Here is a 26,364-nt window from a genome sequence, read left to right as displayed (position 1 = left end):
GTCTGACTGGGGCAGGGCGGGGAGTTTGGGCAGGAATTGAGCGTGGAATTGCAGCTTTGGGATTGCTGATGCCTCGCTAAAGGTCGGCCTGAAGGACGGGAGCCAAGTGTTGGCACAACCTGCCAGGAGTGGAAACCATTTGGATCCAGGGTTGGGAACCTCCTTCGGATTCCCTGTGGGATCTGTTTGCAGAATTTAAATAATTTAGGGTGGCTTTCCCTTAAATCAACCTTTTAATTCTCTTTTAATGAGAATCGGAGAGCTGCTCCAGCCTGGAAGGGCAGGAGGGACCCCAGCAGGGCAGCCCCTGGAGGGAGCAGGGTTCCCTTTGTGCTGCTTTCTCTGGGACACATGGAATGCCAGTTCCAGCAGGAATTCCCTCAGGAATATATCCGGGAAGGTTTTCCCAGCTCTGGCGTCCTGAGGAAGGCCGGATGCGATGGCAATGAGCACCAACAATGCTGGTGGAGACCTGGAGTGGAAAATCCGGGAGGGAATTTTCCCAATGGAGCCAAAGACGGGGATTTTTTTAACTTCTGGTCAGGATCTGGCCCTAGTTATGAATTAAATTCTTGGTGGTTTATGTTTAACTGCATTTAGCTTCTACTCTAGTTGGGAATGCTGGGATATTTTCCCAATTCCAGGCAGATTCCAATACCTTTGATCAAGCAGACTCATCCTTCTCTGTTCATATTTGCTTGCTCTTTCCTATCACATTTTTCCCCCAAATCTCTCCTTTCCTTGCTCAACCCTGCCTCACTCCATCCCATTTGCAACCCCTGGAGTTCCTTGAGCAGCGGGAATGAAACAGATCCAAGATCCAATGAGATTCTTAGGGTGGGATATCTGAAATAACGCCAATTTCTTTGGGAAAAGAAAATATTCCAGAGGATGACCACCAAGAGTATTGGCCACAAAGGAGCCTCTCTCCTGAGCAGGACTCAAGGCCAAGGCAGACCAGGTTCCTCAGGGCCTTTTCCAGACCCTCCTCAATCTCTTTGGACTCCCTTCCCACCCTTTTTTCCCACTGGGAAATGGTTGTTTTTCCTGTGTTTTGCTGATCACTTTGAGAAGGTTCTGGGCCTTTTTTTTTTTTTTTGCTCTGGATTTGTCTTTAGGTTGGAAGGTCCCAAAAATCAACCTCAGAAACTTCATCTTTTCGTTTGAGACAAGCATGTTCCTGAAAATACAATTTTTTAACTATTAGATTTTATTTTTTTATATTTTATTTTATTTTATTTTATTTTATTTTATTTTATTTTATTTTATTTTTAAATTTATTTTTATTTTATTTTATTTTATTTTTATTGTATTTTATTTTAGATTTTATTTTATTGAATTTTATTGAATTTTATTTTAGATTTTATTTTATTTTATATTTTATTTTTATTTTATTTTATATCTTATTTATTTTATTTTATATTTTTTATTTTATTTTATTTTATATATTTTATTTTATTTTATTTTATTTTATTTTATTTTATTTTATTTTATTTTATTTTATTTTATTTTTTAAATAAAAAAAAAATAAATAAAAAGTTCCGCCTTCCCAGATTGTCACTGAACCATGGAACACAGGTTGGGTTGGAAGGGACCTTCAATCTCATCTCCTTCCAGGCCTCCAAAGGTCACCTCCCGCTATCCCAGGTTGCTCCAGGGGTGGGATCCATCTGCTCCCGAGGGTCGTTTTGAAGTTTTCTCTTGGCTTTGGGTTGAAAAAGTTTGGGAAAACATTCCAACCCTGCTGGCTGGCCAAGCTTTTCCTTCTTGTCCCAAGGAAGTGTCTAAGGATGAGATTCCACCTGGCTCGCAGGTCCAGGCTCATGAAAAATTAATTACCGGTGTTCCTGATGATTAATTCTGGAGAGCAGAGGCTGCTCCTCTCCCGCTATCCCGTTTCTCCCATCCCTCACCGTTCCCAAATCTCCGAGCCCGGCCGTGGCAGCGCTGCGGGGCTGGAATGTGAAGCGTGGAGCAGGAAAGTCCCGACTTCCAGTCCCCGGAGCAAAGCCCGGCCCGAGGACCCTGCCAAAGCCACTAATGGGATCCAGGCTCCCGGGATCAGGATGGAGCTGGCGGGAATGATGCTCCATGCTTGGCCGCACTCCCCGTGCCTCAGTTTCCTTCTCTCCTCCGTGAAAACTCTGGATATTTGTGGATATTGAGAGAAAGCCAAGCAGTAATTGGGGGTAAAAAAAAAAAAGGTAGGGTTTTTTTTTTTTTCCTTTTAATGAGTGAAACTTCTCCTTGTCAACTCCCGTGGGACTGGAAACTCCTCTTCTAAAACATCCTTGAAAATTTGGGATGGAACGGGGTCGTTTTGGCTGCTGATGGCCAACAACCCCTGAAGTGCGGTGGGTGGTTTGCACGCAGCAGCAGAGCCGGGATTATTGCTCCTGTCAGCCTGGGATAAATGGAAAACACACGGATGGATGGAGGCTGGAGCTGGAGCTGACAACGAGCTGAGTGATCGGCCCTGAAACCGGCACAGAGCTCGTTAGGGCCGTCGCTTTTATTTGGGTTTTTATTCCCAGATTTTCCACTGTCTTTTCGGGAAGCTGTTTGCGGCTGCCACGGCAGCTGAGGAGAAACTCGGCCAAATGCTCCGCTAAAACCAGCTCTGACTCCTCAAAATTCCTGGGAGCTCCGTGCCCGGATGTCACAGACGGGAGCAGCTCTAATAACCTACAAATGAGATTTGGGTTTTTAAGTAGATTACGCTGAAGGGATTTTTTTTTTTTTTTTTTTTTATTTTGGGTAAATGATAGGGTTGCAATCGGATCTCTTAATGAAATCAGCTTTTTTGGGGGGTTGGGGAAGGATTGGATGCAGCAGCCTGGCTCCGACAAAGGAGCTTAAATCTGTCTTCCATCAGAAAGGCTGGAAGTGGCTGTGTGTGTGATGGCATTCGGATTTCATGGACATGAGTCCATCCCATGGAAGTGCTGCTGCCTCTGGAGAGGCTCCTGTGGAACTCTGAGCTCCCAAGTGACCCTTGGAAAGGAATTCCTGGTTTCAAGGGAGGGCAGGTCCTGGCACAGGGTTCCCAGAGAAGCTGTGGCTGTCCCTGGATCCCTGGAATTGTCCCAGATTCCAGAGGTGCTGCAGGTGCAGCTGTGGCAGAAGGCAGGAACGTGGTGAAAGAGCTTCTAGTCTGGTATTCCAGGATTCTGGAGCCCCTCTGCTCTGGAGCCAGGCTGGGAGAGCTGGGAATGTTCCCCTGGAGAAGGGCAAAATGCAGGGAATGCTGAGAGTCCCTGCAGGGGCTCCAGGAGAGCTGGAGAGGGACTGGGGCCAAGGGCTGCAGGGACAGGAGCCAGGGAATGGCTTCCCAAGGGAAAGGGGAGATTGGGCTGGGATCTTGGCAAGGAATTCCTGCCTGGGATTCTGCAATTCCCAGATTTGCTGGGGCTGCCCCTGGATCCCTGGGAATGCCCAAGGTCAGGTTGGATATTGGGATTGGATCCACCTGGGATGGTGGGAGCTGTCCCATGGATGGGGTGGTATTGAGGGAACTGAATCATCTTTAAATCCCTTCCTTCCCAACCCATTCCATGATTCCTGGGAGCTGAGCTTTGATGCGGGAATGGGCAGCTAGAGATGCCACCAGCAGGATCAGGGAAAAGCCGGATCTGGGAGGTCGCTGAGGCTCCCGGAGCCCTCCCACCACCACCCCAGCACGGCTCACTTCACACAAGATGTCACACCGCTCCTGCCACCCTCTTGCCTTGGGAAGAATCCCAGCGATCCCGGGAGCGTGGTGTTTTTCCAGGGAAAGGGCAGCACCACCGGGCTGCCTTCCAGAGAAGCGAGCACCCTTGGGAATGCCAGGTTGAAAACACGGGAGAGGTGCCGGATGGGTTGGCGGATTTGTTTGCAACGTCTCCCACCCCGCGTCCTCCAGCTCTGCTCCAGCTTTCCTCGCCTGTGGCCAGGGAAATGAGGAGCTCTCCTGTGCTTCCCAGATTTCCCTACAATGCCACATTCATCCTGCCTGGGATGGAGCCTTTATCAACATCTTCGGGTCACTTTGGCCGTTTTTATAGTGACATCATCAAATCTGTCAATATTAAATGATGTTTTCCCGTCGCCTTTCAAGGTGTGAACAGCATCTTGAGAGAGACGACCTCAGGAGCAGTTTCCTCCTGCCAAAATTAGTCCTGAAGCCTAAACTTACTTTTATGAATTCTTAAATTAGGCTGGGACCAAGTTAAGCCCCAGCTCATTTAGCTGACCTTTAAAGCGGTGAGTTTTGCCTTAAAAGTGAATGAATTTAGGTGGTTTTGTGTAACTCTCATGGTGTTGGTGACCTCAGCAGCCTTGTTTTCCTCTGGCTTCAATGCCCTGAGTCAGGGAAGTGTTTTCCAAGGCATGGATCCTTAGCCTGGAGGAGAGGAGGCTTGAGGGAGACCTTCAGCACCTTCCAGGGTGTGAAAGGAGATGAGAAGAACTTCTCCAAGGACAAAAAGAAATGGCTTTAAGGTGCAAGGGTGGAGGTTTAGATTGAGGGAATTCCTGGATGGGAGGGTGGAAAATCTGGAATTCCCGGATTTGCTGTGGCTGCCCCTGGATCCCTGGGAGTGCCCAAGGCCAGGTTGGACATCGGGGCTTGGAGGTGCTTGGGACAGTGGGGGGTGTCCCTGTCCATGGAATGGGGTGGGTCAAGATGATCCTTCAGGTCCCTTCAAACCCAGCCCATTCCATGATTCCACGATAATGTTGGCAGTTGGAGCTGCTTCCTGTGAGTTTTTCCCATGTAATCGCTGGAAGAAAGGGTTAAAAAAGGAGTGCTGAGACAGAGAACGTGAATTTTCGGAGGAACCTCTTGGCCTCGGACTTTTGGGACTCTTGGAGGTTCTCAGCCAAACACCTCAGAGCTTGACCACGTCTCTGCTGGTGTCGAACACGTTCACCTTCACCAGAAACATCCGGAATTGCCGTGGAATGGCGTTCCCAGGGGATCCGAGCCCCGTGCCGTCGGTTCTGTTTCGGCGAGGTCGGTTTTCCTTGACACCTCATCAAGCGACATTTCCTCGCTGCCGCTCCGGCTCCCAAGTGTCATCCCGGAGCTGTGGGATTTTTCCAGAGCGCGGTGCCGGTGGAGCCGTGGCGACTGTGGTTTGGTCGTAGCTTTAGGCTAAACTAAGCCAGATGTTACGGCCCCTTTTTTTTTTTTTTTTTTGAAGTCGCTCCTTCTTCTCCCCGGTCCCTCCGTGCGCATTCCTTTCATTGCTGGAGCTTTTCGGAGAATCTCTGCTCCTGCAGGGAATCCTGGCCGGTGTTAATCCGTTACTTCTGGGCATTTCGGGAAAATGGAAATCCAGCTGTAATTCACAGCAAGCGACACGCTGGGTTTGGGGCAAAGAGAGCCACGGCCACCCCAGGTCACGCAGAGGAGCAGAAGAAATGGTGGAGAAACCTCATTTCCAGCAGTTCTCCCAGTGGTACTTGGAAGAGGGAAGGAGGGGAATTTCCACAGATCATTTTGGGAGTTGGGAAGCTCAAGGGTTGGATGATATTTGGCAACTTCTGTCCTTGATTTTTGTAGAGCTGTTGCAGGGTGTGTCCTACCTCGTGGGATTTGAGGCTTTTATTCGAGCTCATCTGTTGATTTCTGGTTCAGATTTAAAAATAAGCCCCCAAAACCTCCACAGCCACATCAATTGATAGGAAGATACCACAAGGAAGCCAGTTTCGCCAACCACTACATTTGAATTTGGTGATAACTCTAAAAATGGGAAGAAACGGGTTTTTTCACCTGTGAGCAGTGAACTGCGAGTTTCAACCCTGCTCCAGACCTGCCAGCATTGCTCAAGAAAATTCCTTAACAAGTTCCTGGTTTTCTTACAGAGAAAATCCAAAGCATGGAGTAGATCTTACTTATTGGTTCTATTTTTAAAAAATTATTATTATTATTATTATTGCTGCTATTTTTATTATCATTATTACAATTACAACAACATATTTCCTTTTTCGAGCTCGAGTCTCGGTACTGTAGCCCCAGCCTCGTGGCCTCTGAGTTTTGTTGGAAAAGCAATAATGAGTTAAAAATCTCTGCCTTTCCAGACGCCCTGGTTTTGTCTCAGGGCTGCAATTCTCGGGAGTTGGTGTTAATTGCTGAATAATCTCCGTGACATTGATGATGAGTGACAACGCAATTACGGCGCTGGAGCTGCTCTGCTGAGGAATTTGGCTGCAGAAGTTGCCTGTGGTTCCCACAGGTGAAACCCTTACCTCATTTCACCAGAATTTGGTCGTCTGGTGAAGGTTAAGCCAAGAAGGAGGAGTTGAGCAATTGGTTCTGCTTTGAGCACAAGGAGAGGATGGAGCAAAGCTGGAACTGGTTGTGTCCTTCCCATGGTCCAGCCCAGCAGCAGCACTGAACAGAATCCTAAAAACTCAGAGATCCTAAAAGCTTATCCAGTGTCACCCCATCCATGGCAAGGACAGCTCCCGCTATCCCAGCTGGATCCAATCCCAATGTCCAGCCTGGCCTTGGGCATTCCCAGGGATCCAGGGGCAGCCCCAGCAAATCTGGGAATTGCAGAATCCCAGGCAGGAATTCCTTGCCAAGATCCCAGCCCAATCTCCCCTTTCCCTTGGGAAGCCATTCCCTGGCTCCTGTCCCTGCAGCCCTTGGCCCCAGTCCCTCTCCAGCTCTCCTGGAGCCCCTGCAGGGACTCTCAGCATTCCCTGCATTTTGCCCTTCTCCAGGGGAACATTCCCAGCTCTCCCAGCCTGGCTCCAGAGCAGAGGGGCTCCAGCCCTGGAGCAGCTCCGGGGCCTCCTCTGGACTCTCTCCAGCAGCTCCACGTCCTCCTGCTCTTGGCCCCGGGGCTGGGACATCCTTGGTTTGAATTAAATTTAGAAGAAAGCTGCACCCAGCAATTCCCACCACAGGATCCATACTCCAGTCTGTGTCTGTGTGCCCGTTGGTGGAACGGTGACCTCGGTTCCTTGTTTTAAAACCCCCCAGATCCATTTTTTGGTGCAAACCCAACCTGTTCCCAATGTCTTAAACCATCTTTCGAGGTGGGTTTGTGACACTCGGTCACAGCTGGAGCTGCCTGGTCGGTCACGGGGTGAGTGGGTGATGGAAGTGCTCCATCAGACAAGTTCACAGCCAGGATTTACTCCCCCGCAGTAAAATCCTAAGGACCACTAAGCTGGGTTTAAACACCGAGGAGATCGATGGGCCTTGTCCTCTGGTGAGATGAGAGTTACTCCCAGTGATAAACTTTGCCTGGCCAGGCGCTGCATTTGTGACGTGTTTAGGAGTGTTTCTCTCCCAGCTTTCACTCAGGAGTGTCTCAGATCATTAAAAACAGAAATTAAACTTCCAGGCAGCGCTGCCGGGGCGGGAGGGGAAGCTTTGTGCTGGTTTTACAGCCCGGCAGCTCACACGCTGATGGTGTTTTAGAGCAGCAGAGCTCCTCCATCTCCGTTCCCACCACCCAGGCTGGCACTCCGCTCCATCCCTGGCAGTTTGGAAGTTTAAACGGGATTTACAAGCGGGAGGTGGAGCAAGTGAAGGATTCTTTTCACCTGAAGTGATGGCAGAGGCCTCTCCGGGCTCCTAGGCTGGGTTTCAAGCTGGGGCAGCCCTCGCCCGACAGGGATGTTGGATTTCGGGCCTGGGCTGAGGTGTGAGGCCAGGCTTTGTTGGCAGGCTGGAGCTGTAACCTGATGAATCGGAGCAGGTAGAGAGGAACACGATCCATCAGCAGCACCGCTGGCAGCACAGCCAGGCCGGCAGGGAATTTTTCATCAGGGGCCCTCCGAGAGGAGGTGTACGTTACCGAGGGGGAAGAAAGGAGAGAACCTAAGCCAGGCTTTCATCCGCGGGGATATTGCCTAACCCACGAGGAATCCTTTCATCAATAAATTACCAGAAGAATGGGAAAGTTTCGAAAGATCTGCCTGTTAACGCGCTCTCATCCGGCAAATCTAAGGAACATTATATTTTGGCCTGGGCTGCCTCGCAGGAGCGCGGAGGTGAGAACAGGCAGCCCGAGGAAGGTGAGACCCCGTCGCGTGTGGCGGGGCCGGGCGCGGAGCATCCGTCAGCGGAGAGCCGAGGAGGCGAAGGCGGCCGTGACCGCTAAGCCAGGATTGAATAACGGCAGGAAAAACCCAGCAGGCGCCTTTTGTTCCCCCACCTGGCCGCCGGCCACGCCGCGGATCCTCCCTTGGAAGGGTGGCCGTGGCAGAGCTGACATCTGGGCGGCTTTGTGACAGCTCCTGCCTGGAGCCCGTGGGGATCCCCAGCCCCGAGCCAGCCCCAAAATACTCCTGATTTATCCCTCAGGAGTGACCCGAGCACGTTCCGAGGTGGCAGGGGTTGAAACGCTCGTCTCAGCTCGGGTTTAAATGCTCCTCTCGGGTTTAAAACTGCTCCTGGCTTTAATTTCTCGTAATGTCAGGGTGACAGTGAAGAACAAAAGAGGTTTTAGCGCCTTTCCAGGAAGGTGTCAGGGCACGCTGTGCGTGCGTTGAGCAAGAGCCGCTGTTCCTGGAGGGATTTTCTCCAGTCCCAGGGCAGCAAAATGGCTCCAGGATTGCACCCCCACGTCCCTGTCCCTCGTCCCGCGCTCCCTCGCTTGTGTCAACTGGCACAGGCGCAAGAACTAAGTCAGAACAGAAAGCAGAAGAATTCCGGGCCCTGATCGATCTCCTGTGGTGTTTACGGGGTGGAAACTTCCCAGAAATGCAGATTTCCAAAGGCCTCTTGCTGTCGACGTGTTCTTGTTGCTGGTTTTTCAGGAATTCCGCACCACGAGTCTCCTGCTGCTGCTGACAATTGGGCAAATGGTTTTAGTGGCAATGAAAGGGGTCGTTTGTGAGGGGTGATGAGCAGGGAGCAAACCAGAGCTGGGATTTACAATCTGCTTGCTCCCATCCTGCCCTAATTTCCTTGTGTTTACTGCGTGCAAAGAGTTCTCCAAGTCCAACGTCAAGCACGTTGGCTTTTCCAGAGGGCTGCACCAGCACGGGAAGCCTCGGCTCTTGAGTTTTGGGTGCCTTGTGTTCATGGAATCATGAAATCATGGAATCATGGCCTGGTTTGGGTTGGAAGGGACCTCAAAATCGTCTCAATCCATGGGCAGGGCCAGCTGCCCCACGCAGGATGGTAAATGGGAGCTGGACCCTCTTAGATCCCACTGTCCAGCCCTTCATGGACTTTCCTGCCTGTTTCTCTCCAGCTGTGCAATCTGTGCCCGGCAGAGCCTCTCCAGGGACACTCATTCCACAGCCAGAGTCATTCCGTGGTAGCAGCTGGAGAAAATCCCCCCACAAGGCAAATTTCCTGTGACCCACCGATCTGCAGCTCACGAACCGTGACCTTTCCTGCTTCCCAGCTCGGCTTCCCACAGGAGAGAGAAAATTTCAGACCTTTCCCTGCAGAATCTGCTCTCGGTTTGGATGTTGGCAAAGAGTGGATGGCTGGGAGCCTTCCTAATAAATTCTGTTTTTCCAAAGCAATGAGGCCTTGCTGCAGAGCGAGCTGCTGAATTACAGCCTGGAGGAATCACTGGTGTCAGCTTGGAGTAGCTCCGGATCGTCGTGAAGGACGAGAGACAGGAGGAATTTTAGGTTTTTCAGTGTTTTGACTGGCAGGTTTTGCTTCATTTTGATCCTGACCATTGCAACCCCAGTAATTGATGCTGCAGGAATCCGTGATTAATATCCCAGTGTCCCTTTCTTGCACGAGAAGAAAAAATGCTTCTACCATACGTTAAAAGCTTTTAGGGATCTTTCGGCTGGATTCCTTCAGAGTTTCTCTTCCAGAGGCATCCCAAATCTCCTACCAGCCCCAAGTCAGAAAGTTCAGGTGGTAAAAGCTTCAAAATTAATAAATCCACTCTTTGCCCTACATTTCAAGTGAGAATATCCAGGAGAATCTATGGAGTGGTGTGTGGGGTGGATCCCTCTGGATCGCCCATTGCACGTGGGATTTGTTTACCAGATCCCTGAATTCATGACTCAGATCTTTGGTTTCTGGGGGTTTTGGTCCTCCAGATCCTTAAAAACAGAGAAAAACAGGGCTTTTCCCCTGGCTTCGGACTTGCTCTGCTGCCATTACCTTGGGAACGCCATTTGACCCTCCTTAAACCTCAGCTCACCTCAAGGGATGGTGAGAAACCTCAGAGATGTGTAACAAGGTCCTCCTGAAACCTCCAGCAGACCAAATGCGTTTTATCCCCATCCTTTGTACCTCTATGGTATAAATCCATAACTGTTTCCCAGGGATGACCTCCTAATTATGTATTGGGAAGGAATTCCTGGCTGGGAGGGTGGGGAGGGGCTGGGATGGAATTCCCAGATTTGCTGTGGCTGGCCCTGGATCCCTGGAAGTGTCCAAGGCCAGGTTGGAGCACCCTGGGATAGTGGGAGGCGTCCCTGCCCGTGGCACAGGTGGGACTGGATGGGATTTAAAGTCCTTTCCAACCCAAACCATTCCATGATCCTTTCCAGCCTCCATCCAGACCCGCGGGGTTTGTCATCCACGCGCGGATTTGGGGTCACGGGCGGCTCCACCAGCACGTCCTTGGTGCTGACCTTGTGGGGCAGGAGCGTGACAGGATCAGCAAAGCCACGGACGTGCCGGGGCAGAGGGAAGGAGGAAGCCAGAGATCCCTTATCAGACAAATCCTGCCTCGGAGGTGCTTCCAACTGTTTGGAGCGGAGCCAAGCTCATCTTCGGAGCTCCGCTGCCAAAATTCCCACAAGGACTTATCTGATCCACGGGGAAAGGGAGCAGCCTCCAGTGCTTCCCGCACGGTGGGGTGTCTCCGAGGGGAGGCTGGGCTGGGCTCACACCTGCCTGCGGCAGAGGGGAAGCCAAAAACGGGAGCCAACATTTTTTTGGAGCGCGAATCCTCCGCGGAACGGCTGCAGCTCCGGCTGTGCCGGTCACGGAGTCTGGGACCGCTGGCCCAGACGTTCCCAGCGTGGATTACGGATTTGAGGTTGGGAATATCAAACATCAGGTCAGGGACACCTTGGTGGTGGCAGTTCCTGGAGCGTCCGAAGGTTTTCCTTGGGTTTGTGGCAGTGCTGTTGTTTCCTCGGTTTGCTGGTGGGGATAAGAACAAGGATGGTTGTGGAATCATGGAATGGTTTGGGTTGGAAAGGGGTCCAAGGCCATCTGTGCCCGCAGGCAGCCAGGACAGCGTCAGTTTGCTCCAAGCCTTGTCCAACCCAACACTGGAAGTTCCCAGGGATGGAGAATGGAGAGGAATTCTGTGAAATAAACCTGAAAGTTGGGAGGGACCAACAAAAATGCTCCAACACCCCCCAGGCAACTGCCCACCAACCAAACCAAAGCTTGGGTGATTCGCTGTACTCTGTTTTATCTCCTGAGAGGACCCAAATCAGCCCAGTTTTGGGTTACAGCTCAATGAGAGCGGCAGGGGATGCGCACGGGGGGCCGGGAGCGACGGGAGGCAGGAATTCCTGACCTCACCAAAGGGGCACGTCCATGCCCAGGTGATGAGAGCCAGGTTGCTGAACCAGGAAAGAAAAGAGAACAGTGTTTTATGAGTCAAACATGGTGTTTGGAGGAGCAAACCTCAACCTCACATCTCCCCTCGTGCTCAGATGGCAGCTGATGAAAAATCCAGGTATTACTCACCAGATTTTATCGACTTTCCACCCCCGAAGGGCCCCCAGATACCATCACCACCTTCAGAGTTCGCACGTTTTAATTTTGGGGCAGCCCGTGGTCTTGTTGGGAGATGTCAGCGCTCTGCCTTTCAGAGTCTGCCCACAAAAAAAACACCAATAAATGAAAAAATTGTAAAAAAATCATGAATTCTGGAGAGAAAGAAGTGGCAGGAGGCACCTAACGAGGGTTGTGCTTGCCCGTGTCCCCTCTGAGTTCTTTAGGGTCTATCAGATCATGTTCCTTCCTATCTCAAGCCAACCTGGAGGGTTCTGACAGCTTCAGAACACTCGGTGAACTTTGTCAGGCAATGATTTTCAGATGGGGCCTGGGATCCAGCATGGTCTGGTGCCAGGAGCCAGCACAATTCCTGATTCCACTGCTGCCAGTTCCGGCGTTTTCTGGTTTAATATGGGAAACGGTGACAGGACCTTTCTGTCTTGGCCATAATGAGGTGGGGAAATAATCCTGGCGGTGAAACTGGAGAAACTGGTGAGCTTCACTCTCTGAAAGCTCAGGAGGGTCTCCAGATGCTCTCCAGCTCTTGGTGGGGAGAAGGGGACTGGAGCTGGTTCTCCTGCTTGAGTTCTTCCGTCTCCTGGATGAGCAGAGTTGGCTCTTCTGGAAGATGGGTCTGACCTGAGTCCCTGTGCTCAATCCATGTGTAATTCCTGGTTTAATGGTTGGACTGGGTGGGTCTTTTCCATCCTGAATGATTCTGTGGAGCCGTGGTCGGGCAGAGCTCAGATTAATTAACTTAAGGGATGAAAGGATTGCTTGGTTAGGGCTTCCTTCCATCCGAGGAGGGACGTGCGAGCCCCGTGCTGCAGGAAAAACTGCAGCTGCTCTCTAGGAAAATGGGAAAGCATGAGGAATCCTCTCCTGGGAAAGCTGGACATCGATTATTGTCCACCAGGAGATGGGCAACGCTTTGGGATAGCCAGGACCAGGAGCAGAGTGGGCCGTTGATCCTCAAATTAATGAATATCAGCTGCTAATTAAGAAAAATGTCCAATTTATCAGCAACACAGAAATTTTTACTTCATATTCCCCCATTTTGAGGCACTTCCAGGGGAGAGACCATAAGGCCAGAGGGCGCAAAGTGCTCCAGGGATTTAGGCTGAGCCAGAGACTTGGCTTTTCCTTGCTGCTCCGTCGGCGAGCAAAGAGCTGGATCAGCCGAACGTGTTCCCTGTGTTTTCTTTCCCGAAGCTCCAAACCCATCCAAATCCCCCCTTCAGCAGCTCAGGGTTTTTTTTCCTAGGACTGTCATTCCCGACTGAACGGATCTTTTTCTTTTTTCATTTTTTTTTTTTTTCCATTTTTTTTTTTGAAAATCCAAATCAATTCCGCCCGGAGCCTCCTCATGCCGGGAGCTCTTCCATTAATATCAGATGGGGAAGGCGGGCCAGGCCCTGAAAGTGGATATAGTTTGCATTTGAAGGAAGGTTTTGTGTATGAAACTGAGAAATGCGTCCCAGTCTGACACCGGTGATTGATTGCAGCTCTGCTAAAGATTAGCCAGACGTTTTAAGCACCGCAATTATTCATCTGTTCAGAGCTGGATCTATATTTAAACTGGGCCTAACAACGGGCGGACGCCGGGTTCTGCTCCCGCACAGGCCCCGCGCCGGAGCGGGGAGGGAAAAGGCGATTTTTGGGGTTGATTATTGGATTTTTCCGCGGCTTTTCGGTGCCATGGGAGTCTCCGGCACAGCCGGCCCCGTGCACACATGATGTCAATTAGGGTTGAGCCAGCCTTGGCACCACGAGGACGGGCTGGGATGTGGACAGGGAGGACAGGGGGGAGCGGGAGGGGTCGTGGGGAGCAGTTTGTGGTCACAGAGCTCCCAGTCACACCAGCAGCACCCCAGGGTGAGGAATCCACGCCCAGTGGTGTTTGCAAAATGTTCTGGGATCAAGGGGTTGAGGCTGTAGGATAAAAATATTTGGGTTTTTGCTTTTCCTGCTGTCAGTGGAGGAGGAAACCCAAGCCAGGAGCTCTTGGAGGGATTCCTGGGGATGGGCAAAGGGATAATGGTGCAGCTTTCTGCTCCACCAGTTCAGAAACCAACCTAATGTGGCGTCATCTCGGTGACATTGTGCCCTTCAGTGACTCAACTTGAGCCAGAGAGCCTCAGTTTCCAGCTGGAAACAGTCAAGGACACCTTGTGAACCCCCAGATTGCCCCTCTTGGGCAGATTTTATCATGGAATGGGTTGGGGGGGAGGGAACTTAAATCCCATTCCATTCCCACCCATCCATGGGCAGGGACAGCTCCCACCATCCCAGGTGGATCCAGTCCCAATGTCCAACCTGGCCTTGGGCATTCCCAGGGATCCAGGGTCAGCCCCAGCAAATCTGGGAATTGGAGAATCCCAGGCAGGAATTCCTTGCCAAGATCCCAGCCCAATCTCCCCTTTCCCTTGGGAAGCCATTCCCTGGCTCCTGTCCCTGCAGCCCTTGGCCCCAGTCCCTCTCCAGCTCTCCTGGAGCCCCTGCAGGGACTCTCAGCATTCCCTGCATTTTGCCCTTCTCCAGGGGAACATTCCCAGCTCTCCCAGCCTGGCTTCATGGGAATTTTTCATGCCTTGAATTTTTTTGCTTGATCAGCTCTGCCTCAGGACCCAGCCGTGCTCCCCTTGGTCCTTTCCTTGCTCCGACTTCCCATCAGTGTGAGCAAGCAAACCCTGGCTCACGGATTTGGTTCACTTGAAGGCTTATCCCAGAGAATTTTTTAGGGAAAAACAATGGATTTGAGTCTCTGGATGACTTCTGAGTGGTCTGGGAAAGGTAACTCAGACAGCCAAAGCCTCTTGTCAGCAAACCTCCATCAATTATTGACTCCGCTCCTCTCGCTGCCGGCTTTGGAGAGCCCAGCAGATCAAAGGGAGCCTGGGATCCCTTGGCTTGGGAAGAGGGGCCGTGAACTGCCGGGAACGCTGCTGGAAAACCCAACCTTGTGACGCGCTTCACTTGGGGAAGGCCGGGGGACAGCGCGGTCACGTCTCCGGGCTGGCGGCACGAGGATTCCTCCGAGCGTTCGCCACCCGCGGAGATTCGCAGCTCACGGCCAACCTTGAGACTCCCAACGTTCCCTCAAAAAAAAATCCCAGCTTTTACCACTTTCCCAGCATTTTCTGGTGCCTTGGGAATTCCCAAATCCAGTGAAACCTGCCAAGTAGACAAGGAGGAGGATGATGAGGGTGAGGGTAGAGATGGACGTGGCAAACTCGGGGCGCGAGTGGCCACGCAAGAGATTTGGTTCCTTGCCCTCTTCCCGCTCTGCCGATGGAATTCCTCAATGGAATTGATGGCACAGTTGAGCACAGGTGATTTGTTTTTTTGTTCAGAAATACGGAGATGTGTTGTTTTGATCCCGTTTTGGGATGATTGATCCCTCTGGAGCGTTGCAGCTGTTGGGGCTCTGGAGGAGTTTGGCTTCACATGCTCCCCCCTCTCGTACTTTGCAATATTAATAACCCTCCCTGCTCCTGAGTGGAATTCAGGGGTTGTTTTTTTCCCAAATAAACAGTTTTTTTGGGAATGAGAAACCCTGCGAAATTATTGATGGGTGTCCCAGAGCCTCGTGCTCCCACCACGGGGTTGGAAAGGGGGAATGAAGCCAAAAATGGATGGAAAAGGGGAATGTGAGGCAGGAGAGCAACTTTAGTATTAATAAATATTAATGAGCTGCAGAGGTCATTAAGCCACAGGGAGGGGCTGGGAGGACCCAGGAATCTTTTTTTGGGGATTATTCCTGCTCTATGAAAATGCCCTCAGCTTTAGGGATTGCCTTGTGCTGTTACAGGTCTCATCTTTGGGGAAAAAAAGAGGAAAAATAAGGAAAAGGGGGAAAAAAAGAGGAAAAGGGGAAAAATGGAAGAAAGGGGAGGGGAGAGAAAAGGAAAAGAGGGGGGAAATGAAAAAAGGGTGGAATGAAAAGGGAAAAGAAAGGGAAAAAAGGATAAAAAATGTGGGAAAAGAGAAAGGGGAGGAGAAAAGGAGGGAGATGAGAAAGGATGGAATGAAAAACGGGAAAAGAAGGGAAGGGAAAAAGGGAGATAAAAATGGGGAGAGAAGAAAAAGGGAAGGGAAAGAAAAAGGGGGAAATGAAAAAGGGAAGGAAGGAAAAAAAGGGGGAAAAGGAGAAAAGACAAAAAGGGGGAAAAAAGAAAAAAGGGAAAATAGAAGAAATCAAAAAGAGACAGAAAAAGCAAGGGAGGAAAAGAAAATCAAAATATTATGGAAAAAAGAAAATAGAATGCAGGTGATGAAAAAGGACCCCCTCAAAAAAGGAAAAAAAAAAAAAAAAACAGAAAGGGGGGAGGAAAAAAGAAGGGGAAAACAGGAAAAATGGGATGATCCTGAATTTCCCTGCTATCCCAAATCATTCCGTGATCCTCTGAACCAGGCAGATGTTTGGATCCTTTTTGCCCGGGGTACTCGAGGCAGTGCACAAACCTCATCCCTGTATTTGTCCCTATAAATCCCTGTATTTGTCCCTTTAAATCCCTGTATTTGTCCCTATAAATCCCTGTATTTTTCCCTACAAATCCCTGTATTTTTCCCTCTAAACCCCTGCGTCTTTCCCAAGCTGTGTCACCCCTGGGAGGGAGCTGCCAGCAGGAGCTTCGCTCCACGTGTTCCTCTGGCTCCGGGAAGGGGACAAGTGGAATTTATGATGGTCATGGTCAGGATTTCCAAATCCAACAAGTGCTGGCCCTGGAAAAAGTTGGTTTTGTTCCTGCAGTTAGAGCACCACAGAAATATCCAATGGATGAGGCGCTCCAGGCTCCGTGGATCACGGAACTCAGCCTTGCAGGCGTTGATAAAACCGGGTTTTGCTAGGCTGGGGTTTTGTTTTTGGGGGTTTTAAAGCTGATGTAGGTTTGTGTTTGGGGTTGGGGTTTGTTTCTGGGCACCCTGCTTGGAAATGGGAGTCGTGGCTCCAAAAGCTTTGCTGACAGAAATTTTGGCCTCCCAGACAAAAGGGGAGGGGGAAAAAAATTCTAAAAAGTGAAGCAGGTGAGGTCATGAGGAGGTGAAAAGAGGCTGAAAAGTGGGAATGGGGCTGGGATAAACCCAGCTCAGGAACAGCAGAGCAGCACGGCCAAGACGTTCTTAGTCAAAAATAATGGAGAAAAGGGATATTTGGGGAGGTGAGGATGAGAATAAAATTGGGAATACAGAGGTGAGACCCTCCAAGGGAAGGGTTTCGTGTTTTCCATGGAGCCAGCTTGCAGTTCCCATTCCAGGATTCCATGAAATCAACGGGAAGCATAAACCACCACCGATTTGTGTCCATGAGGGGGAAGGAGCTGGAAAACTGAGCTGGAATTTGCTCCATGGCCGTGTTGGGTTGTCCCAGCGTTGGGTGTCTCAGGGTAGGCCTGGCACCCTGAGACTGCCCTGAGGTGCAGGAAAATTTCCAAGTTAAAAACAAGGAAATTTCCAGGGAAAAAGCATTTCCGGAAGGGTGGTTTGTGCCCTAAGGCAGTGTTTGATAATCCTTAAAAAAAAATCAGTTTACAGAGCTGAGGAGAAGGAAGAGATTTATTTATGTAAAATAAAGTTACTCAAGTTTTCTGCTGCAAAAATCCCAATTTTTATGATTCCTAAATATTCCAGAAAGCTAAAGCAGGGTTAAAGTGGTTTGCTCCAAGTCCTATCAACTCCAGTTGAGAGCTCTGATGTTAAATTGTTGAGAAGTCCAGGGTTTTGTGGTTTATCCTTAAAAATCCATGGAAAACACGCATTTCCAATCCTTCTCTGTGCACTGGAGAGGTTTAGGGTGAAGTCTTCCTGGAAACTGATTTTTAAATATGGATTTCCTGTTGTTTTGGGTGCTGTGGGTGGGATTGTTGGTGGAGCAGGGGAGTGGTGAGATCCCGGTGATCCCGTGGGATGCTCCCTGGGGGTTCCCTGAGGCCACCTTCCCATAAAAGCTCCTGGATTGAGAGCCAGATCCACATTGTGGGGCTTCCTCAGAAGCAGATGGCGACCCAAACATCTCCATGTCTTTGTACAAGGGTGGAAATTTATTGATTCTGTGTTGGGTTTTGATTTTAGGGGAAATTTCTCCATGAAAAAGGTTCTCCAGACCGGGGCGGTGTTGGATTTAAAATCCCTGTGGATGTGGCACTTGGGAATGTGGTTTAATGGTGGGATTGGAAGTTCTGGGGAACTCGATGGTCTTAAAAATCTTTCCCGACCTCAGTGATTCCATAATTCTCTGAGATTCTGTCTCTGTTTGGGCCAAATCCTTGGGATTCCCTTCGATATTCCCATTTTGCCCTGCGTCAAGGAGGATGCTTTACATGGAAAGAGGATTTTTGAGTTGTTTTAGCAAGACTTCTTTAAAGAAGTGAAAAAGAGAACTTGGTATCTTTTGGAGGCCCCTTGTACGGTTTTATAGTGCCTTGAGCTCGGTTTGTGCTGGATGAATTCCTCTTCCAATTCCCAAAGAAGCTGTGGCTGCACCTGGATCCCTGGGAATGTCCAAGGTCAGGTTGGACACTGGGGCTGGGATCACCTGGGACAGTGGGAGGTGGGGTGGGAATGGGATGGGCTTTAAGGTCTCTTCCAACCCAAACCATTCCATGATTCCATATTATCCCCCACAGGGAGGACTTTAAGGTCTTCTGGAAGTTCTAAATCCAATCCCGTTTTCTCCAGAGCTGTGGGACACCTCCCTGCCTTTGCTGTTGACTCCTTGCCCCAGCCAAGCAGGATCCAGCTCCCAATCCTCTTTTCCAACTTCCAAATCCCATGGCTTCTCTTCTCCTGCTGCTTTTGTCCTGTCTGGGTCCCAGTTTGTTGGGCACTTCCCCATCCCTCCATCCTCACGTTCCCTCTCCGTCCCCGGCTCCGCTCTCCGAGCGCCCGGAGAGGGAAATAAATCTCGGAGAAAGAACTTCCCTGCCTCTGAATTCCCCCTGGATCCCCTCCTGCCTGGGATATAATTAATGCTGCCATTGTTCTCCTCGGTTTGTATATTTAGATGGCCTTTTTGTTTAAAGTTGATTCCACGCTGCTCCTTGGAATATCTCTCCGGGGAGGGAAATGGATGATATTCCAACAGCGGCTCGGCCACAATATGCACTACATAAACACTCTGGCTCAAAAATGCCATAAAGGCCCCTTTGTCCTGGTGGACGGCAGAAAAAGGGGGGGAAAACTCTCCCAGAAGGATGGTGGGGAGTGAAACTTATCTGGGAGATCTCCCCTCGCTGCGATTGTCCCGGGAAGTGCCCTAAATTAAACACTTCCACCCTTCAGCGCTCGCCTCCAACGTCACCCGGCTGGAGGGGATGGGCTGGAGGATTCCCAGGAGCAGCCGGGAGCGCCGGGATAATGGGCTGCACATGGATATCGATTAAATGACAGCGCTGCCTCCTCACAACATTGATCTTGGCTTTGGGCTGGGCCCCGGCGGGGGCTCGGCTCAGTTATCTCAGTTTAATGATCGAGTTTCCATCTCTGCTGCGAAAGTCATTTGTATTCCAGAGGCTGCGGAGCGCGGAGAGCGGAGGGGGGATACGGGAGCGCCCAGCGATGCGCGGGAAGGCTCGGAGTCCTCCTGGGTGGGTCTCTGATCCGTGATGGGCAGGAAATTAACTCAAATCCTGATTTTTGGAGGGGATCCCCGGTGTTTTAACCCCCAGGTGATCCGGTCTTCGCCTCCACACGGAGCTGAATCCCGAGGTTTGCAGCTCCATGGTGTCCATGGAGGCTCCACCAACATGGACCTGGTTTTTAATTTCTCCTTGACCTGGTTATGTTTTAAATTTTTAATTTCTCCTTGGCCTGATTTTACTTTATTTTTTAAATTTCTCCTTGGCCTGATTTAATTTTATTTTTTTAAATTTCTCCTTGACCTGGTTCTGTTTCAATTTTTTAGTTTCTCCTTGGCTTGATTTAATTTTATTTTTTTAAATTTCTCCTTGACCTGGTTCTATTTTAATTTTTTAATTTCTTCTCGGCCTGATTTAATTTTATTTTTTTAATTTCTCCTTGGCCTCCTGGTTGGAGTGGAACCATTCCATGGAGCTGTTAGGTGTTGGATGAGCTGATGGTGGGAATTCCATCAGGGAAACTCTTGGAACCTTGTCAACCTCGGGGGTTCATCCTGAGGAGGAGCAATCTGGATTAATTGTCAATAATTAATATTAATTAATTAATTAATCAACTCCATGAAAGAGTGCAGAAATCCTGCAACCCACCAGGCAGGAGATAATGCTGATTTTGGGGTGCGGGCTCAGCACTGGGTTAATGGCTCCAGGTCTGGAGTTATCTTGGGAATATTGGGGGATTGGGGAATGCACTCCGAGGAAAATCGGAGACTGGGATAAAAATATTGGGTTTGATAAAAATATCGGGTTTCAATCACAGCAAAACCCACGGGGCCAAAGGGGTCGTTAAAGCAAGATGGGTTTTTGGGAATGGCGAGTTGGGACTGGCTGGGATGGCTCAGGAATGGCAAATTTGGAATGGCTGGGAAGGTTCAGGAAAGGTAAATTGGGAATGGCTGGGAAGGTTCAGGAATGGCAAATTGGGAATGGCTGGGAAGGCTCGGGAATGGCGGGTTTGGGAATGGCTGGGAAGGATCGGGAATGGTGAGTTTGGGAATGGCTGGCAAGGCTCAGGAATGGCAAGTTTGGGAATGGCTGGGATGGCTTGGGAATGGGAAATTGGGAATGGCTGGGAAAGCTCAGGAATGGAGAGTTTGGGAATGGCTGGGAAGGCTCAGGAATGGTGAGTTTGGGAATGGCTGGGAAGGCTCAGGAATGACAAGTTTGGGAATGGCTGGGAAGGCTCGGGAATGGCGGGTTTGGGAATGGCTGGGAAAGCTCAGGAATGGAGAGTTTGGGAATGGCTGGGAAGGCTCAGGAATGGTGAGTTTGGGAATGGCTGGGAATGCTTGGGATGGCTCAGGAATGGTGAGTTTGGGAATGGTTGGGCGCAGGAGGAAAATGGCAGAGGGAGGAGGTGAGGAGGGAATTGTTGAATGGAGCTGCAGCAAAGCACCTCTGGGACAGGGTTTGTTGTTGCCATCCTGAAGAATCCAAATTTTCCAGGATTTGGATCCAAACTTTGAAAAATCGTGATTGTCTCTCAGCATTCCGTAGGGAAAACGGCTTTAATTTTTGGGGTGTCTCTGCAGGGCACAGGAATGGTGCCCCTGAGGAGCTGATAAGATTAAATGGGATAATTTTTTTATTTTAGGAAGATTCTGGATGGACTCAGGCCCCACACCTTGGGAATGGGTGGAATTCTTAGCCAGGAATATCTCGGTGCCTCGGTTGTCCCTCTTCATGTGGATGCTGATTTTTTTGTCTTTCCTCCTTTATTAAGCCCTTAAATTTTGGAGGGATTTGGGATGGCTGTAGGGACAGATATGGGGATTTATGGATATTTTGATATCAATAGATATAAATAGATACAGGTAAATAGAAACCTTGATTTCTGCTGTTTATGGGCTGTGGTGTCTCAGTCTCATTGCAGGGTCGGTAGGGAAATATTCCTCTTCTTCCCATCTCCATCATTCCATCATTGTCCATCTCCATCATCTCCATCCCCATCCCTCGTTTCTCTCCTCTTCCATCAGGAGTTCCTCTTTCCATTATTTTATTCCTCAGCAGTGGAGAGCCCAGTTACACAAGCTTGTTCTTATCCACTGTGGGGAAGGTACTGAACCTTCTGGGAAAAAAAATATAAAAATATGGAATGTTCTTGTGGTCCTGGAAGAGAGGATGGATGATGATGGCTGAACTTGGGGGGCATTGGATGAGAAAACCTCTCTGGGAATGTGGAAGCCTCATAATTAATACTTCCCGCTGTCCCAGGTGGATCCAATCCCAAGGTCCAACCTGGCCTTGGGCATTCCCAGGGATCCAGGGATCAGCCCCAGTTAATCTGGGAATTGCAGAATCCCAGGCAGGAATTCCTTGCCAAGATCCCAGCCCAATCTCCCCTTTCCCTTGGGAAGCCATTCCCTGGCTCCTGTCCCTGCAGCCCTTGGCCCCAGTCCCTCTCCAGCTCTCCTGGAGCCCCTGCAGGGACTCTCAGCATTCCCTGCATTTTGCCCTTCTCCAGGGGAACATTCCCAGCTCTCCCAGCCTGGAGAGCTCCACTCTTCCTGACCCTTCTCTGGACTCTCTCCAGCAGTTCCTTGTCCTTCCTGTGCTGGGGACACCATACCTGGACACAGAATTCCAGGTGGGATCTCGGGAGAGCGGGATAATCCCATCCTGGTAGGAGTTTCCCAGCAGACACAGTGGGCTGGTGCTCATGGACTCCCTTCCCAACCCCATTCCAGTGGATATCCAAAATCCAGCTGGAAACACCACTCCACTTCCCCCACACCTCCCAGCCTTCAGCCCCACATCCCACCCGGCACTTTTGAGGGATTTTGGTGGCTCCTAAAAACCCAACCCCCTTTTCCCGGGCCGCGCTCCTGGGAGGCAATTCCAGGGAAAATCTCCGGGCTCGGCGGGCTCTCCGTGCTGGTAGCTCTGTTGTGATGGAATGCGCTGAACCGAAACGTTCCATGCTCCTGGAGCCTTTCCTTGCAGTCAGCGCCAGAGATTTCTGATTAATAAGGAAAACAGGACGGCTTCCTCCCTCCGAGGGGCAGGGATTAGAAAAATTAAGCAACAGGGCTGAGGAAAAGCCTGGAGGGAGAGAGCAGAGTGATAACAAAGGAGAGGAGAGGAAGAATAATAAGTGTGGATCCCAAAAAACAGTGGGGAGGGAAGCGGCTTCCAAGAGGCAGAGGGAGCCGGGTTGGAGAAGGGTTGGATTGTTGAAGATGCACGGTGGATTTGCTGGGCATCTTTTTCAATCTGTTTTCCAAATTTTTCCAATATTTTTCGATATTTTTTCAATGCTTTTCAATATTTTATAATGCTTCAGCTTTCTTTTCCAATATTTTTCAATATTTTTTCAATATTTTCAAGTACCTTCCAGTATCTTTCAATATTTTTAATGGTTTTTTCAATGCTTTTCAATATTTTATAATATTTTAACTTTTTTCCCAGTATTTTTCTTTTTCTTTTTTTTTTTTTTTGTTTTCCAATATTTTCAAAATATTTTTTTTCAGTATTTTTCACTATTTTTTCAATATTTCCCTCAGTATTTTAAAATATTTGAAGTGGGAAATGTTCCTGTCCTGGGAATGATATCTGTAGGGAGTCTGGTCTCATTCCCTTCCCATTCCCATTCCCATTCCCATTCCCATTCCCATTCCCATTCCCAGGAAAAGATTGACCCTTTTAGGTATTAAACAAAATTAAAAATATCCAGGAAAGCCTCATTTTCCTGAGGAATTAACTCGTAGAGGAAGGAGCTGGGAAGGCAGGAGAACCATTTCATCTCAAAATCATGGAATCATTCCCTTGGGAAAGGCCTCCAAGGCCCCCAAATCCAACTTTGGGACCACGAGGAGTCGGGATCGGCAATCGGGAGGGAGGGGGATGAGGGAGGGATGGGTGCAGGAGCAGCCCTGAGCCATGGAAGGACTTGATGAACTCCCTGGAGAACGAAGCCATTCCCAGAGGAATTCCAATGCTGTTTGCAGGAGGAGATCCCAGTTTCCCGGCCATCCCTCATCCCTGCCAGCTCAGCCCCATCTCCCTCCCCGAGTGTTCTTCCCTTTCCAAATGTCCTTCCCTAAGGAAACAGAAACACATGGAGCTTTTCTGCCCGAATTCCAGGTTAATTTGAAAAAGGCCGTTCCCACCAGACGTTCCCTACACAAAGGGCTCCGTGCTGCAATTCCATTGGAAATTCCCAGCTGGAGCCTTGGGGGGCAGAGAAACGAGAGGCAGGAGCCGGGCAGGGAAGATTCCTTCCCTTCCACTTCCATGAGCCTCAAAGGATGGCTCAGACCCTCGTCCACATCCGTAACTCCGGCCTCGCTCACATTCCTAGTGACTCCTTTCAGATGAATTTGGGGTTTTTCCATTTTTTTCCTGCTGATTTCAAGGAAGTTGTTCCTAAAAAAAATGTATTAGAAATGGGATTCATCCAGTTTCTGATCCCAGGTGTTAATTACGGCTAATTATTGCAATAAATCTGTCTCAGTGGCTGAGTCTGCAGCTGTGGCAAGTCCAGGTAGAAGAATTTGGGATGCTGAGATTGAGAAGGATTTGGGATGTGGATGAGGCTGGAACAGCCCAGCCCAGACCCCCCCAGCCCTGGGCTGATCCCAAAGGAAAGGTGGGAATTGTGTCCCGGAGCCCCTCAGGTCAGGCCCCACCTGCAGAGCTGCCCCAGCCCCGGGGCCAAGAGCAGGAGGACGTGGAGCTGCTGGAGAGAGTCCAGAGGAGGCCCCGGAGCTGCTCCAGGGCTGGAGCCCCTCTGCTCTGGAGCCAGGCTGGGAGAGCTGGGAATGTTCCCCTGGAGAAGGGCAAAATGCAGGGAATGCTGAGAGTCCCTGCAGGGGCTCCAGGAGAGCTGGAGAGGGACTGGGGCCAAGGGCTGCAGGGACAGGAGCCAGGGAATGGCTTCCCAAGGGAAAGGGGAGATTGGGCTGGGATCTTGGCAAGGAATTCCTGCCTGGGATTCTGCAATTCCCAGCTTTGCTGGGGCTGACCCTGGATCCCTGGCACTGCCCAAGGCCAGGTTGGACATTGGGATTGGATCCCAATGGGATTGTGGGAGCTGTCCCTGCCCATGGATGGGGTGGGAATGGATGGGATTTACGGTCCCTTCCCACCCAACCCTTTCCATGATTCCATGATTCCATGATTCCATGATTCCATGTCTATAACATATAACGTATAACAAGTTTATAAGATAATAAACCCCATAAACACCATTATCCAATATCATCTATAACCACATGAAGTTCTGTATCATTTTTAGGTGTAACACAATGCAATCCATCCAATCTAATCCTATATCCCACCTAATCCTTTCCAAAGGGAATGGAGATCCCAGCTCACGAGGCCTGGGAGCTTGGCCCCTGCTTTTCCCTCCCAGCTCCTCCCAGTCTGGAGTTCACTGCAATCCCACCAAGGGTGGGGGGCTCTGAAGTTACTCCAGTTCCTGGAAATTGGATCAATGTCATTGATCAATTGATCAATTGGATCAACTCCAGTCAATGGAAATTGGAGAGAAGGGGGAGTCCAGCCCCTGGAGAGGGGCTCACACCCGGTTCTTCCCGAGAATCCTGCAGGAAGGGAATTCCCCAGATGGGACCAGGTTCAGATGGGATGAGGTTGGCCCGTCCCTGGATCAGGGATGATCACAAGATATAAATTTAGATAAAACCTCAACCGTTTAATTTGCTGTTCACTGAGCACTTCTTTATCTCGGGGCTTGGTGGATTTTAGGAGCCCCAGGATGACTCTGGAAACCACTTAACCCTCAATTCCCATGGCCTCTAATTAATTTATTTCTTAATGAACCTGCTGACTTTCAGCATCTCCGAGATCAGATCTGAGTTTTATTTGCTCATCTTTATTTCTTGGGTTTTATTTCCTCTTCTTTTTTTCGTATTTCCTGGGCTTTATTTGCTCCTCTTTATTTCCTGGAGCATTTCAGGGCTCAGCTCCGCCAGGGCAGCTCCGTCCCTGGGTCTGAGAGGTTCTCTGGGATGCCACGGAGGTGAATCCAGGTTGGAATCAGGCTCTGCTCCCGGGGAACCAGGGACAGAATGAGGAGAAACGGCCTCAAGTCGTACTGGGGGGGTTTAGGTTGGAATTAGGGAAATTTCCTCATGGAAAAGGTGGCCAAGCACCGGAACCGCCCCTGGAAGTGGTGGAATGTCCATTCCCAGCCCTGTGGATGTGGCACTTGGGGACGTGGAGCAGCGGTGGCCTTGGCAGTGCAGGGAATGGTTGGACTCCATGCTCTGAAGGATCTTTTCCAACCCAAACAATTCCATATTTCCATGATTTTAAAGCAGCTTTGCTTTTCCCTCTTGCCCATCCCATCTTTTCCCCGCCGCTTTCGGCATCAGGCCAAGCAGAGGATTAAAAACCCGTTGGATTCCCACTTCCACTGACATTCCCTCCACATCTTCTCCATCCACAAGGATTTTCCCTTTTCCTTTGTGTTTTTCCTAAACTCAGCATTCCCATTGATCAGTCGTACAATCGATACTTTAAATATTCCTTCTTTCCTGGCTTTCCTGGAGGCTTTTTTGCCCATCCCGGGTCTGGGTTGGGATTTAGGTGGGCAGAGGAGCTGCCGATGCCTCGTTGGAATGCAGGGAAATGCTGGAGGTCACGGAGCCACAGCCTAAATAAGTGATGGGATGTCATGAAAAATTCCTCTTGGAGCACAAGGAGAGTTCAGCACCTGCCAGGAGATGGCTTGGCTTTTATTTATTTTTAATTTTCCCTCTCTTTTTGAATTCCCTCTGTATTTTATTCATGTTTCTGTCTGGGCAGGCTCGGGGGGTTTGGGGGCTGTGCAGAAAAGGGGGATTTTTTTTAAGGAAAAAAGAGGATCAGGCACAGAGAGGGGAGGCACAAAGGCGGAAGAAAAGCGGGAGAAAGCAGGAATGAGAAATGAGGCTGGGAGAGAGCCTTGTTAGCAGCGAGGAGGGATCAGCAGCAGGAGAAAACAGGAGTTTCTCCGCTCCATGGAGTTTCCAGGGGTGCAGGGAACTCCGTGCATCCAACTTATCCTGGGATTGGAGATTTGGGATGTCCCAGCTGGATCTGCTGGGGGTAGGAAGAGGATCC

The 26,364-nt window shown here is 50.0% G+C and overlaps 1 protein-coding gene across 4 annotated transcripts in view; it reads left to right on the top strand.

Moving 5' to 3' along the window:
- Positions 1 to 26,364, top strand: part of EXOC6B (exocyst complex component 6B) — a 282,178-nt gene that overhangs the window by 229,666 nt on the left and 26,148 nt on the right. The window contains exon 22 of one of the 4 annotated variants that reach the window (XM_058837774.1): positions 9,204 to 9,726. The exons of the other annotated variants lie outside the window; for them this stretch is intronic. Within the exon in view, the coding sequence (XP_058693757.1) occupies positions 9,204 to 9,512 (309 nt within the window). The 3' untranslated portion in view covers positions 9,513 to 9,726. Of the gene's footprint in view, positions 1 to 9,203; positions 9,727 to 26,364 lie in introns of those variants that run through there. 4 annotated transcript variants of the gene reach the window in all.

Source organism: Poecile atricapillus, chromosome 4, assembly GCF_030490865.1.
Source record: "Poecile atricapillus isolate bPoeAtr1 chromosome 4, bPoeAtr1.hap1, whole genome shotgun sequence".
In the NCBI taxonomy this organism is placed as follows: domain Eukaryota; kingdom Metazoa; phylum Chordata; class Aves; order Passeriformes; family Paridae; genus Poecile; species Poecile atricapillus.
The sequence above is the reverse complement of the archived record's forward strand: the minus strand, read 5'-3'. Positions and strand labels throughout refer to the sequence as shown.